Source organism: Taurulus bubalis (assembly GCF_910589615.1).
Source record: "Taurulus bubalis genome assembly, chromosome: 1".
NCBI lineage: Eukaryota > Metazoa > Chordata > Actinopteri > Perciformes > Cottidae > Taurulus > Taurulus bubalis.
Genome location: NC_136589.1, coordinates 19750657 through 19767108, shown reverse-complemented (window position 1 = coordinate 19767108; position 16452 = coordinate 19750657). Strand labels below are relative to the sequence as shown.

General features: G+C 43.8%; 1 protein-coding gene across 1 annotated transcript in view; it reads left to right on the top strand.

The window, feature by feature from the left end:
- Positions 1 to 2014: 2014 nt before the first annotated feature.
- cntnap2b (contactin associated protein 2b) overlaps positions 2015 to 16452 on the top strand; it is a gene marked incomplete at both ends in the record, with an annotated part of 57309 nt that continues 42871 nt past the window's right edge. The window contains 4 exons of the mRNA XM_079232021.1: positions 2015 to 2096; positions 8971 to 9081; positions 12068 to 12261; positions 12561 to 12708. Of these exons, the coding sequence (XP_079088147.1) occupies positions 2015 to 2096; positions 8971 to 9081; positions 12068 to 12261; positions 12561 to 12708 (535 nt within the window). The remainder of the gene's footprint in view (positions 2097 to 8970; positions 9082 to 12067; positions 12262 to 12560; positions 12709 to 16452) is intronic.

Below are 16452 nucleotides of genomic sequence, written 5' to 3'. Positions count from 1 at the left end.
AAAATTTACTTGACCACTTTGGATGAAAAAACATTACAGTAATTAAAAAATTACTTACAATTTCTGTGTGGAAATTGTTACCGAGCTTTTTTTAAGTAAATGGGACTTTTTTTCAGTGTAGAGTAAACCTAAAACCTGTTCTGGTGTCACCTGAAGTCTGCTGATGGTACTCATTCAAATAGAAAGTACGTCAAAGTAATCAGGTAATGTGTTCAATTTCATATTCAAATTCATATCGTCTTTTTTTTTTTTTACTTTTTTAGTTTGTTTACAACATCTCTTTTCCCAGGTAACCAATGATGATCAGCCCTGCTATCAGACATCCTCGATCTGACCTGACATATCTAGTATGCTCAAACAATTTTTTATGATTAGGCTCGTTCGTGATGAGCCAGTTCTGCGCAGAATCGATCGGCGCGCAATGCATGCCAGTTAGATTTGTGTCCGACTTGCTCTGACATCATGCACACGTGGTCAACGATACTCTCACGAGACTAAAGCCTAGTTTATGGTTCTCCGTCACGTCGATGGCGTAGGCCGTCGTTGAGCATTCAAAGTTCTGCGTCAAGGGACCGCGTTGCTCTGCAATTAACCGCCATGCCACCAGGGGGGTGTGTCTGTGTGGCTGTGTGGTTTCAGGGGTTATAGCCGAATTCCGGTCACAGTAAACAATGGCGACCAAGTTGGAGCGGCTGCATTAAAGTTGGAGCTCATCAATATTGAAGAGCAAATGCTTATATTGCAAATGTTGAAGCGCAGGCGACAGAGAAGACGTTTGCGGAGGTGGTCTGTACGACCACTACCGGTCGAGGCTGGGAAAAAGCAACTGCCGGAAATTACGTTCTGCGCGGACCAATCACAGCGCTTACGGTCCGCGTCAACGCCACGCGTAGTTAGGATTTTTTGGAGGTGCGCGTCAGGCTACGGCGTAGGGGTCTGCGTCGACAGCGTAGCTACGTCGTAGGTACGCCGTCGACCTGACGGAGAACCATAAACTAGGCTTTAAGCCGACCGTTGATTTCAGAGGCAGGCGCTGCAGTGGCTCTCCCCCAACTGCTTGGCCCAGTGCATGATGGGAAACGCCTGGCGCTCGCCACATCAGAGAGCTGATTGGCTCTTAGATCTGACAGCAAACACCACGTGTTGTAGAAAGTTCGTATTTTATGTGTAGTTGCAATACTTAACGCTGGATTGTTGACTATTAGTCTCATGTTTGATCTAAAAACATTTATTGTGTGGTTGTTAATACAAAATCGTATTTATACAACACACATCAAAACTACTAATAATGTATTTCACAGGCAGACATCAAAAGACCAAAGGATGCAGCTACACAGTCATTTTACATAAATATATATTTATAAACACATATAATAAATCCAAACATGATCTGTAAACTACAAGTAAACAAAAGTTCGGAACTAACAGGAAGTATTTGTTTCTGTGACTTCCTACGTATACACAGCTGACAGCTGACAACTGTCCGACTTGATTGCAGTTTTTTGTCAACGCCTCCTGCTGCGGCCGCCTGCTCTCGTCTGGATTCCAGGCGAGGCGCAGCTCTAACGAACGAGCCTATTATTTCACATTATACACTCAAACGCATGAGGTCACATGACTGCCTCTACTCTCTTGTTTCTATTGCTCCTGTTCGTCCGCACTCTGCAGGGAGCCCTGCATTGTTGTTCCTATCGGGCCGTACCAAGTGAGGCAGAGAGCGGGGGGGTGCTGATTGGTTCGGCACCAAGCGGTTGGATAGCACCCGTCTGTCTGACCATGCACCTGGAGCGCGAGGCACGGCCCGCAGCACAAACGCGTTCGGTTCACAGGCTAGTTCCGGAGGTTGTTGGTCAAACCCCGCGTCAGTGCCTCTGAGCAGGTTGGTAAGAGAGCACAGAGAAGACCAGACGCTCAGCGCGAAGCGAGCGGAGGGCCATTGCTCGTTTGCTTCGCTGCTAATACAGAAAGCAGCGAAGCAGCCGGGACCTGCTCATTGTCTCTGTCTGAGGGCATGATGTCTGCTCTGACCGCGCGGTGGTTGCTGCCAGTCCTGTGGAGCATCACAAGCACCTGCAACGCTGCATCCTCAGCATCCCGTAAGTAGGCTAACACACACACACACGCACGCGCACACACACACACACACACACACACACACACACACACACACACACACACACACACACACACACACACAAACACACACGCTAGCAACCGTAGCTAATGTGGGAGCTAGCTCCTGTGGGGCCAGTGCAGGTCTGTGATCTGGACTACAGCCAGGACTTGGCATGAGACCAAACCACCAGTATATAAACAGCAAGGCTGGGGATGATAGCATATTGTATATTGATCACGTTATCCCTCATCAGCATCACACATTCACATCAGGAGTCGGTGTATTCGTACGCCTTCACTGGGAATAGAACGTATCATCGAGAAAGCAAAATAGTTCAGAGGTGAAATTTGTGCAGGTAGCATATCACTAACATATCAATATCAGTTGTACATAATACAAAGTAACATCAGTATTCTCCATATCAACCATTTTATTCACAGGTGCTCCACAAATCTAACCACAAATAGAAGGAACCTTTTACATTGTTGGGAGACCCTTGTTATCCCCCTATTCAGCAGGTCTAATCAGTGTATACACACTTCATGAATAATTTATAACACATTACAGTGTAAGCAATGTGGAGACCGTGTTTGAAGTGTTTATTATTGTACTTGCTGGTGTGTTAACAGTAGAGAGCCCTAAGATCAGGGATGTACTCAAATTGCTTTCCCCGGGGGCTATGTTTGCAAAATGACAAGAGGCAAGGGGCTGGTGAATTGATAAACAAGCTCTATTTGTCTTTTGTATGCTTGTTTATGGATTCTAGCACCTTACAATAAAAGTACCACAAAAAAAAGTATTTTCATTGTGTTTTGAAGCACTTATTGATTGTAAATCGACCGAAGATGTATAATCAGATCAGTGTTTCCCCTAGGTTTACAGCTTCGGGGAGAGGGGGGGGGGGGACAGACGGAGATACTACATAGTGTACCTCACAGTACTACAAAGTAATACCTCACAGTACTAGTGCCTCCATCTGTGCTTTTATAAACAATAGAATAAAGAGCATTGCAATCCTTTTCAAGTAAACCAGTTCGCTCCATCAGACAATAAAAAAGTTAGATTAGCCCAATTGCAAGCTGGGTAACGCTCGCACACAAAACAAAACAGGAAGAGACAGACCGGAAGACACGCCACACAAACAGCTGTTCGCCGCCCAACGCTGAGACAGTCTTTCCCAGCATGCCTTTCGCCCGTGTAATTTGGAACCATGACGGATGCCAGTGACGCTGAAACCTAAGTAGCTCTACTGCGCTGCCAGGATTAAACTGTAAAAATTAATTGCTGGTCCCTGCTCTTGTTGAGACCATGCATGGGCTAGGCTGGTTTCCTTCTGAGGCCAGTCAGTGATCTGCCGGCTACCCCACCGGCTACCCCAAACATGCCGGGATCCAGTGAGGACCTGTTCACAGCTGCTCGCAGCTTTAATTCAAAATTGTATTTATATAACAAACCACTAGTAATGTATTTCACAGGCAGACATAGAAAGAACAAAGGATGCAGCTACACACTCATTTCTACATAAATATATATTTATAAACACATATAAATAAATCCAAACGTGATCTGTAAACTACAAATAGACGACTTCCTGTGTTTACTTTGAAGGCAGCCTAAAACTGTCCGACTTGACCACAGTTTATTGACACCGCCTCCTGCTGCAGCTGCCTGCTCTTGTCTGGATTATAGGCGAGGCGCAGCTCTAACGAACGAGCAAAGTGGCACTGCGGTTGCGCACGCAGGCCCGCTCCACAGGCGCACCGGGCGCGTTTTTGCCAAGTCGTTTTTGCAGCGGCTGCACTTTTAAAAGTCGCGTCTTGTGATCGCGCTGATAGCTTAGAATAGTGATAGTTTAAAGCAGCAAATCCCATTGTGAAAGAATGCAACACATTTTTCATGTCTCTCTCTCGCTCCCTGCTCTCTCTCTCGCTCTGTCCACTGTGTCTCACCTGTGCGCAGCGCATCGGGGCAGAACTCGGCTGTGCGCGACACAGAGCAGAGAAGTAGACGCGACCATGTATCTACAAGCTGTCGACCTGTTGACCTGTTGACCGGTGTAGACCTGTTCTATAGGAAAGTGAACCTTAAATTACTTCTGATATCTGGCGTTATAAAAAAAAATTACAGGGGGGCGTCTGTTTTTTTCAGGGGGGCGCCCCTGAAAAAACAGCGATGTCCAGTAGTCTCAGTGAGAGCAACAGGTGGTACACGTTGTAACGCAGTCACTTTTGTAGTGCGGTCCGTTTCATACAACTTGTGTATTCTCCTGACGACGGCGCGTCTAGAGGCTTATATGCGGCGTCATTTCTTTGCGATTCTAATGATGCGTTCACGCCAAACGTTTACTGCTTCAGAGTACTTGCGCGAGTGAAACAAGGGTGTTCACACCAAACGCGAAAAATCGTGCCGCAACAAAGGGGCCGTGGCTTATCGCCGTCGCTTCTCTCCGTGAAAAAGAGTTCTCTTTTCCGCTATCGACCATGGAATAAATAACCACTAGTTCTGCTTTATACTTGTTGTGGAAGTCCCAAACATGTCGGAACATCAAACGCCCTTGTGTTTGAGTTCATAACACACAGGAACTCCTCCAGGAACTGCAGTCTCCGTGGCTTATCTCCGTAAAAACACTGTTACCGTTACTTGTTGTGTAAATTCCACATACGCCAGAACATCAAACTCCATGGTGTCTGGGTTCATAATATTATCCGTAGTCCCACAACAGCGCTACCAGCGCTACTTCAGCAGCAGTTTGATTCAACAACGGCAGGACGGGGGTGGTGACGGGCGGAGCTTCTCAACATTCTCAACGCTGATTCTCAACGCTGATTGGCTGACACAACTTTGCGTCACACGATTTTATCGCCGGAGTAGGGATATTTTAACTTGCGCGAATTCGTGCCATGTCCTTCACTCTGTTCGCCCCGCGTCAAACGTTCTGTTCGCGCCGCCTCAAACACGTCTATCGCGCCGCCCTGCCTATCGCTGCCTCTGTGCATTGACTTTGCATGTAATCTGGTTGAGCGAATAATTCGCGCTGCGTTTGGTGTGAACGCAGCATAAGGACGATGGTGGCTGCATCAATGCTGTGTAATGTTAAGCCCCTCCCAATGCAAAAAAAAAATCGATCTTTTATTGTATAAATTATAAACATTTTGGTCCTAGAATAATAACATAAATTACTTTTTCCGTCCACTAGATGGTGCTGTGTTTTCTGGTGAGGTCAGCAGAGGTCCATCTCATCAACAATGCTTTGTGGGTGTGAATGTTTTTGATATGACATTATTACCATTCATATCTATACAACCATAGTGATTATAATTCAATTGTTTTTAGAGAACTAAAGTCTTCTTTCAGATTGATGAATGTCATTCAGAATTGTTGCATACAAAAATTAGGGTGAATATTCCAGAATTTTTGCAATGTCAGTTTTTAACAATATGATGCAGCCCTAGCCTACGGTGTGTGCTGATGGAAGCGGTTCTGAGGACCTGAAAAAGGAGAACAAATCAGTGAAAAGAGAAATCTAGCCTAAATAACCTCAGATGAGACAACTGCCAAGCTAAGTGGTGCGACGCTGGTTTCTAGCTTCCACTGCATCCAGACAGCTGTCCCATTACACCGGTTGGCAGATATTGTTTCAAAAGCCCACTTTTTTTTGACACGTCACATCAAAGATGTTCTATTGTGAAGATCCCGACCTAAACCTTTCTCCGTGTCTCACTCCAATCTCAGACACGCTGGCCGGCCAGTTGCTCTGCTGCTCTTTTTTTTCACGACACAACGCATCGATAACGAAATTCGTTGCTGACTCTTTTGATAATCGATTTTATCGATTCGTTGTTGCAGCCCGAATCTGATACGCCAATATTCTATTCCAGCCTTCAAAATTTGTTTTTAATTAGATGTTTTAGATCGAGAGATTCATTACATGTCCCAACCTGTCTTTAAGTAGACAGACTTGGAGGTATCTGAAGAAATTAAGGTTATGCGTGTTTGAGAATAGTAAGTTCAGTTTTCAGAATAGTTAACTGATCTCTATGCACTGAGAGTGAATCTATAACATGACTGGTAACAACTTACAACGTATTTTATACAGTTCCTAGAATGTGATTAGGTGTTATATATCAATTTAATGTCATTTTATTGGCGTGATGGGAATCTCATGGCTCTGACGTTTTATAGTCTTCATTTTTTTTAATAATTGTAAGGACTTTTAATTATGTGTCTGATTTTGTACTTATTTTTTGCAAAAAGACAAAATGTGTGGTCGATGGAAAAGGCCAATGAGCACAACAACACGCCTATATGAATCGTTGATTAATCACAATAAAGACTCAAATATATGGTTAAAAACTATCTGATTTATGTACAGGAAGCCCCAGTAATGGAAAATAGGGATATTTTACTCAAACTCACACCCTGTAGATCTGAAAAGTGGCTGTAAAAGTTATATAGTTTGCTCCATCATGAAGCACAAAGGGCTGTGGTCAGTTAAAATTGATTTTAATAGTGACATTTTTGTCATGGTATCCGAACATCTCAGCAGAATCCCCTCATCATCTCTGCGCTTGGATGGAGCAAACACCCACAGCGAACCGCTTCAGTCACAGTCCTCATGCCCTGTAAAGCTTTTGAACTGCTGCATCAGCACATTCTTAATTATATTTTGGAATTTAATGAAGAAGAAAGGCAAAGTTCTAAAACAAATAACCATACTTACAATTATTATACAATTCATATTATTTTAAACAACTAGAAAATACCCTCTTGATATGATTTAGATATAATAGGAATAAATGATCATCATTAAATGTAATCTGAGCTTTGGCAGAATTGTCCGATACTAACAGCAGGAGGCACAGAAGGGGCAATATTGTTCAAATGACCAAATAAGTATTTTCCTCAGAGAGATGAGATATCGGTGGAGGGTTGATCTTATTTTCCAGGTTCTCTGTTGATCAGATAATCTCTTTCTTGTTCCTTTTAAACTGCTTGAGACATGCTTGGCTTGTTGTTTTGTAATGCATATTACGAAGCTCATTACCATACCCAGCACCTGTCGCACACGCATACAGAGCTGGGACCCATCCCCCACCCAAAACTCCATCTCATATCTATTCTGGTGAATGTGTCGAGAACAAAGACGGAGACACGCACGCATGCACGCACACACCCTTATGCTAAGAATATGTCAAATTTCAAGGTGAAAAAAGCAATTTCTCAAAAATATGTCGGAGATGTGACAACATACTATACACAATAGTGAAACGAAACCTTTTGTGCTTGTACACATGCAGTAAACATACACTTCACAGCAAACATGATTTGGATATACAGTATTTTTATTCTGTTGAATTGCTATTTTATTTCTTGCGAGTTTCGGGGATTGATGATTTACACACAAAAGAGAGACAACTCCTCTCAGATACATAGGAATGTATTTACATCATGTACACATATAGTACAATGTACACAGAGAGAAGATACAATGTGAGGCATAGTCACAAAAGGATACTGACCAAGATAACCATGTTTAATATGAAAAAGAGCTTTCATTAATTGTTATATATATATATATATATATATATATATATATATATATATATATATATACATTTAATAAATAAATATATACATTTTATTTCAGACTCATGAGTCCATATAGCAACAAACACAAATACAACACATATATTGGCTTGATTCGTCAAGACACTCTGAAAGCAAATATTAATAATGAAAGTGATCAATGAGTGATCCACTTAGAAAATATACAGGCTATAGACTCATTTAAGGAAACTGATTCAAATGACGAAAATACAGATATAATGACATAAGAGATATGTGTAATGGTTTATGGATGCTAGGATGGAAAATATGTCTAAACCTGTTATAGTTTTGGCTTTATGACCAGGGGACACTTGGCGCGAACCCTAAAGTTGCTTTTATTAAGACATGTTCCTATACTCAAATGTGGACATATCATGGGTCAATTCACCGCTTCTGTGGGATCTGAGTAGTGGGTTAGCAAAGAGGATGGTAGTTTGCATGCAAGACCCTGTATCCATGTGGAGTATCACTAAACAGACATTACAACAATGAAGCTTTGACATTAAATCAGATCAATATATGTACATTTACAGATGTCAAGTCAAATAGTCTTCCTTGGCCATGGTACTGATGCTGTGATATCCTAGGTTTCCTAGTTATATTACCAAGTCCATGTGGCTCAGCCGTAGAGCATGTAGTCGTTTAATCAGAGTATCGGCAGATCAATCCTAATGCAAGGTGGCATCTTGCATGGTAGCTCCTGCCATCAGTGTGTGAATGATGTAGTGTGAAAGCGCTTTGACTGGTCAAATATAACGTTATCATGATATATACATGTCATTTTGTAAAACATAGTGTTAGTGAGAACCAGCTGCTATAATCAAATAACAAAATTATCTGTATCTGCCAATTTGGATCATCAATGATTGGCAATTAATATCTGCAGCAAAGAAAAGTGATCAGGGATCTAAAAGTTAGATTTGCTCCCTTTTTTCTTTTGTGCTGATCGGATCTGATTCTGATCTGTGACAGTAACACTACTAACATGTCGGGGTTTAGTGGGTTTGGTAATGTTTGTCATGTCCATCATCTTAGATTAGTGAGTTAACATGCTATCCTTTGCTAATTAGCACTTAACAAAAAATTCATTTGAGGAATGCCATTCGTTGCTGGTCTTTGTTAAAGTATCGCACTATTTAAAACTTTGACCTGTGGTGCTCGAGTTAAAGTCGGTGGGCCGATACAGATTGACTTCTTTGCTGATGATTAGCTGAACTCTGTGTTTGTTTTTTGTCCCTCTGGTTCAGGAACGTGCGAGGACAGCTTGGCCACTCCTCTCCCCTACAGCTCCTTCACCAGTTCATCAGTGTATGCCCGAGGATATGGAGCTGGTTATGCCAAACTCAATAGGAAACAAGGTATGCCTTTGTAAATAATTTAGTGCACTTTCATATTTAGATACAGAGCACTGCTTCACTTCCATGTTGTGCTACATTCCTGCTAATGGACATATCTTTGCATCAAAATAACAGTGAGCAGATGGGCAAAACGAGTATTAGACTGTATTTTACTCTTCTAATCTGGACTGCAAGTGCAACATTCAGGAAGGTTTTTCACAGGCCGGTGCTGTTGGGTTCACATGCAGCAGCCTGGCAGCTCCGCAAAAGTGAAGCCAAGAAATCTCAAATGTCTCCTGATGGCTGACTGTTTATGAAGCGCTTGATTTGATAAACTGTGGTGTTTTCTATGAGCGTAGCATGCTAGCTGGATTAGCTTTCGGTGACAATATGCTGATCTGGTATTGGATACCATTATTTGAAATAACAATTCAGTACATTTATATCAATGTATTTATTTGTTAGATTTTGTTTTACAAATTTGGGAAAGCAGTTTAAGTCAAGCCTGGTGTTACCTTTCACATAAAAGCTTGATACCAGGCTCTTACACACAGTGAGGCATAAAGCTTATTAATTAAACACTGGTATTAGATCGGTTACATTACATTTAGCTTACAATAAGTGCATTCAACCATGAGTACAAACTCAGAACAACAAGAATCAAGAAAGTACAATTTCTTCAATAAAGTCAAACTACAAAGTGCTATAAGTAAGTTACATTTAAGTGCTACTAAAGTGCCACTACGGCGCTACCTTCCTTATTCAAGGTGTAGTTCTCAGTATCGGTTGGTACCCGAAGTCCAGGTGACGCTATTGGTATTGAGACTGTCCCAATACACACACACACACACACACACACACACACACACACACACACACACACACACACACACACACACACACACACACACACACCACACACACTTGTGAGAGAGAGAGAGAGAGAGCAGGCTTCCTATATGTATTTGAGTCAGTAGTCGCATCAACACAGAAAATTCTGAAGTTTAATGGAAGCAAGCAGACATAGTTCCTGAAAACATTGAAACCCATTGGAACTAATGGAGAAAAGCTCCTCAAGCAAAGGCTTTTACCTGCGATATGACTTAAAATAGTTTTGTGTACATTTTAAATATATGAATGAAATATATAGGAGCCCCTCGCATGTGTGTGTCCGTCGTTAGAGATTAGACCTTCTGCTCCAGCACCGTCAGGTAGGGGTGAGGGAAATAATGGGTTCTTAGATGCTCCCATGAACGATTATGACGGAGGGATGTCTGCTGTCTCTGAACAGAACAGACTAATACACATGTGTCTTGTTTACGTTCTAAACTAAATTTGAGTGTTGGTAGGGGTGGCGATGTTTGAGCAGCCAAATATGGATACAATCTGATCGGCACCACCTGGCTCAAAGTTTTAACATAAACTTTCAACTTAAACTTAAATCTTATTGCGATCGTTCACAAATAGGATCCTGTCTTCCAGATTCTGGTGGATGAAGTGGAGGGCCATGTTTACTGCGTCAGCGACTGACCTGTTGTCTCTGTAGGTGAACTGCTGGGGTCCAGGAGTGGGTTGGTGAGGGTTTTGAAGTGAGAGAAGACAAGGCTCTCAAAACACTTCATGGGATGGATGGTTGTGAAGCCCGGGCCCCTGCTGAGCTGGGGGAGGGGAGCTGGTAGATGGGGTCAGGGCTGTCCCATTGTCTTTCAAAGCGACAATTAAACTTGTTTTGCTTGTTTTTTGACATTCTTGGAGTGGGAGGCTTTTGGCGTAGTTGGTTATGTGTCTGAGGCTTCTCCAGACAGAAGCAGAGTCCCTTCCTGAGAGCTTGTGTTGCAGCTTCTTCTCTACTGACGTTTAGCGCCTCTCACCACCTTGCTAAATGAACAGAGACGTTTTTTGTCTCCGAAACAGCAGAGGGTGTGCAAACATAATGAACTTTGAGGTATCAAAGAGACAGCAGGTGTAACTCATACATAAACCCATAGACTGTAGGTGTAACTTGCAAAAACACAGTTCTGAAAACATCCTAGTCTGAGCAGTCCAAGCACACCCAAAGATCCTCCCTAGCTTCACCGGTCCACTGCTTTGATTTCCTAACAAAAGGCTTACAGAGCTTTTATTTCTGCCTGCATGCAGAAAGCAGGTGGACCACAACGTGGTCAGTGTCCCAGTGCAACACAAGGGATGGCGTGGTAGGCCCGCTTATTGTTCTATACCAGTGACCCAAAGGGTTCTCCTGACTGTATTTGGGGAGTTCATGGATGAGGTTTCTTTTGTTAAAGTCACTAAGGACAATAACTGAGGAGTCCGGGTTGGTCCGCTCCACACAGTATCTGGTCTGCGAGCGTACGCTGTTCCTCCTGCACGTTGGCCTGCGGTGGAATGTAAACACCGACCAGTATGAAGGAAGCGAGTTCACAGGGGGAGTAGAAGGGTTTACAGTGATGATCAAAGATTCCAAATCCCTCACATTGTTACACCAGGCGTTGGTATAAAAGCAGATTCCGCCACCTTACGATTTGAGCTCTGTATCACGAAAAACTGTATTTTAAAAGGTTTACCAATGTTAAACACTGTTGTACACTGGTACATAATTATTGAATGTTTTTGCTCCATAATTATTCAAAATATCGTCAATTAAGAAATCTGTCAAAAGAGAAACGATACATATTTTACTGTTCATTTTCACTAATTCTATCTAATTTTCAGTATTAAACTTAAATCTAACAATTATATATATTTAAAAAAAAGTATATTTGTGAAATAAGGATAAATATGCGAACATATATTTAAGAATTTCACAGTTCCAAGGTTGCATTGGGCATCTAAATTAACAGTCACATTCTTGAATTTTTTTAGATTATTTCATTTATTTTTACAAAACTGTAAGATTATTTTCTAGTGTACCTCAAACTGAAGACTAGAGAAAATGTTCAGATCAACTTGTCTGCTCTTCTTCCTCAAATATTTCATTTTGTGCACCCTGCAACACCCATACAACTAGGTGCTGGAGGCTGGTCCCCCTTGGATACAGACCGTTACCAGTGGTTACAGGTGGACTTGGGTTCTCGGAAGCAGGTGGTTGCCATAGTGACACAGGGTCGCTATGGTAGCTCTGATTGGACAAGCAAGTATCGGCTGCTTTACAGTGACACACAGAAAAACTGGAGGCCTTATCTACAGGATGGAAATATCTGGGTAAGGAGGAATCGTATGTCATATATTGTTCGGCCACCTCATATAAACCTTTTAACGTTTTGAAACTATTTGATGCAATTTGCATAACAAATTGCACAAAGATGTCATCCAGATACTGCTGGAGTCAGTGCAGCTTAATCTATTCAATGACAGTGACAGTGATGATTTCTCAGGTGTCCATAAATAACTTTAAAATACTTCAGATAGAAATATCTTGCAGAGATTTACAGATTATGGAATAAGTACGTGGTGACCTTTCTGCTGGAATTTTGCAGCATTTTTGTTTCTGTGTGTTTCAGACATTTGAGGGGAATGTAAACAGTGAAGGTGTCGTTCGCCATGAACTGCAGCACGCCATCCTGGCTCACTACATTCGCTTCATCCCAGTGGACTGGAGCAGGAAGGGACGCATCGGAGTACGCCTGGAGCTACATGGCTGCTCATATTGTAAGTACAAAAGAGGAAAAACTGGGGAGGGGTTATTACTGTTCCCCCATGCTATGTGTATATGGGTTGACAACAGCCCGGCACCCCTGAGCCCGGCACCCCTGAGCCCGGCACCCCCAAGCCCGGGCAACCCCGAGCCCGGGCAACCCCGAGCCCGGCACCCCTGAGCTCGGTTTCACCGAGCCCGGCACCCCGGAGCCAAGTTCCCCCGAGTCTAGTGTCCCCGCTGCCTCCTCGCAGCCGTCTAGTGTCCCCGCTGCCTCCTCGCAGCCGTCCCATGTCCCCGCTGCCTCCTCGCAGCCGCCCCATGTCCCCGCTGCCTCCTCGCAGCCGCCCCATGTCCCCGCTGCCTCCTCACAGCCGCCCCATGTCCCCGCTGCCTCCTCGCAGCCGCCCCATGTCCCCGCTGCCTTGCAGCCGTCCCCTGTCCCACCGGCGCCGCGACTTGTCTCAGAGTCCAGTTCCCCATCTGTGTCCCATTCCCCTTCAGAGTCCCCGTCCTGTCCAGAGTCCTGGTCTTCCCAGGGGACACAGTCTCCGAAGCCCCCGTCTCGCCCTACGGAGCCCCCTTCTAGCTCTACGGAGCCCCCTTCTAGCGCTACGTAGTCCCTGTCCCGCTCTACGGAGCCCCCTTCTCGCTCTACGGAGCCCCAGCAGCCTCCGGACACCTGGTCTCCGAAGCTTAGGCGCATCTGTGCGCCTGGTGGCCGTCCTCCGGCACACCCTCCGGACTGTTTCTGCCCGCCTGGTGGCCGCCCTCCGGCCATGCCCCCGGACTGTTTCTGCCGTGTCCCAGGTCCCTCCTCCAGCTCCCCTCCACCCACCCGTGGGGGTTACATTTATTTTTCTTTTCTTCTTTGAGTCGGCTGGGATCCGCCCCTTGAGAGGGGAGTGTGGGGGTTATGGCACTTTTTTTTTTTTCTGGGTTCCTGTTTTATTGTGAAGTCCTTGACTTGTGTGTCCTCTGTGTTCCTGCCCTTCCTGCCCCTGTGATTGTCTGTCTGCCTTGTTCCCTGATTGTGTATTCCCTTCACCTGTGCTGCCCTCATTGTTTTCCACCTGTGCCGCCCTCATTGTTTTCCACCTGTGCCTCGTTGCCTTCCTCTTGTATTTAAACCCTGTCTGTCTTCTGCCCCAGTGTCAGATCGCACTGTGTGTTAGACTGTGTGCTACCTGTCTGTGTTCCTCCATGTTCAACCTTTCTGGTTGTTTATAGTGTTTTTTGAAGCCTTATCTTGTGTTTTGGTAGAATAAATTATTATTTTTTAACTGTTGCTGTGGCTCTTGGGTCCACTCTTTGAACCTCCACGTAACACATACTACATGCTTTTATAAATAATAGAATAAAGAACATTGCAATCACTTTAAAGTAAACCAGATTGCTCCATCAGACAAAAAATAAATACAAGTCCTATGACTGTCAGAAAAATTAAAATAAAGTTCTATCGGTGCAAAAAATAACTAATATTGAGTTAATACTAAATATCTTATTGTGGAAAACAATTAGCTAGTGCAGATATGTGAGCATCACGTTGTATCAGTATTAGTGGCTGCAGTGAGCTGCTTTCCTCTACACATCTTTTTAAAACGGGGTTGTAGATTTGATACGGCCATTCTCAACTCATGCTCAATGTTGAGCTGAGATCTGTATGCTAATGAGAGACAGCAGCAGAAAAAACGGCCTCACAGAGATCTCATAAGAGACTTTTGGCAAAATGCCAAGAATCGGAAAGCGTAACCTATTAACGGTGTATGGTAAACATTTAAAATCAGCATTTCCTCTTGCGCACCACCTGTAATAAATACCGCCCCAGTTTGATAAATACTGACTTAAAGGAAACATGGTGTTCATTTATTTTAATGACAACCACAAAGTGTGCAGGCTTTGTCACTGCAGTGTGTTTTTCGGGCTTTTTTAAGAATATTTCCAGAGCCTCTCAATATGTATAGTCAGAAATGTCCATTTAATCGAGCTCCGCAGGCTGCAGCCTGTTAGATGTTTGTCTTGACCTGCAAATACATGAACTGTTGGGCTTTAAAAGTGATCGCTGATAGCTTAAAATAGTGATAGCTTAAAGCAGCAAATTCCCTTGTGAAAAGCATGCAACATATTTTTCGCTGCGCTCTCTCTCTCTCAGATAAGAGTTGTAACGCGACCATGTAGAGACAGAAATGACATGCCGTCGTGTAGATACGATCAATAACATACGGCCGTTTAGTTTGTTTAATAAAAGAACAAGGTGTAGACCTGTTCTATAGGAAAGAGAACCTTAAATGACTTCTGTGATCTGGCGCTATAGGAAAAATGACAGGGGGGTGGCGTTTTTTTTCAGGGGGGTGCCCCTAATATATAACGGCAGGGGAAGCACTGCCACTGCTTCTATACAAACAGAGGAGTTGCTACCTGCTGGCCATTAGAAAGAATGCAAGGTTAAGGCACATCTGCAGTGACATTGTGTCATTGATCACAAGAACTGCTTTGGGTTGGCCAAAATACATTAAATGCCCCTCCAAGGAATGCCATTCTTCCTTGAGTCGTTTGCCTAACAAACACCCAGAATACAATATTGACATTGTGTTGGTCCAATGATAATTTTCTCAACTTCATCAATTCTCATATTTTCTCTCCCTGCCATCATCAGTCACTTCTGCGTAACATGGTGCAGAGCAAAGACTACCAGAGTGACTGACTACTGCTCCAAAGTAAATGATTGAAGCAGCTTTTTTGCCAGGGAGAACCATAGCAGGCAGTGGGGATCCACTTCCACTTTCACAAGCCTACACTTGTCTGATAGGGGTCCAACGCTCTATGTGGTTGGAACCCCTGTTCTCCAGTCCTAGAATGTGGAGAGACAAAAGGTGCTCTGAGGCCCACAACCATAGGTTCTCCTCGTTAGCAGCAAGTAGCTAGGTACTCCTTGATACATAAAAAAAAAATGTTGGCTCCAAGCAGGGCCCTTCTGTTGATGTATAGCTGTTGTCATAACCCGGCTCCTAGGCTATGACAAATACGGCGAAAACACAACAGCTGATGGTAATGTAAAGTGTTTATTTGAACAACATAAATAAATAGTTAACTTTATTGAGTGTGGCAGTCGGTAACGCAGTAACGTGCGTGCGTGTATAATGCAGTGTAGGTGTTGTCAGTGAAACCAAAGGAAACGAAAACCAAAAATAACCCGCAACAACGGTCTGGGACAGAACCAAAACCTGCACCATGATCAACGCTAGAGCAGGGTTTTTATGCCCTCTCCAGACCAGGTGCTCTGCATCAGGTAATCTGCTCTCTAGAGACAAAGGGACAAAAGCATACTTGCAGTGATTAGAGACAGGGACCGTCACACTGTTTAGCTGTTGATGTATAGATGTTTCCGTGTTCAGCTGAATCTGCTCACCACGGCTGCACGGTGTGGCCAGAGGCCAAAGTTCTATCCTTTTCACGTTCCGTTGTTCCAATTCGTCTTGGCTTTCCCCTGAGATTGAGCGAGTGGCAGATGCAAAGTTTCCACCTCCCAGGAGTCCTTGCCACACAAGCCAAAAGTCCATGGTGGTTAGACATATCACACAGCATGCTGCTGTTGCAACTCCCTGAATCAGATTATTCATTCAGCCAATGCCACGGTCTAGAATGTCAGTCTGAGATGGCGGGACAAGAAAGTCCGACTGGGCATATGCGTGGAAGCAGGAAAAGATGCAGTGATAGCCCAACACACCCCGCCACAGTTGTTATCACAACTGAGAAGT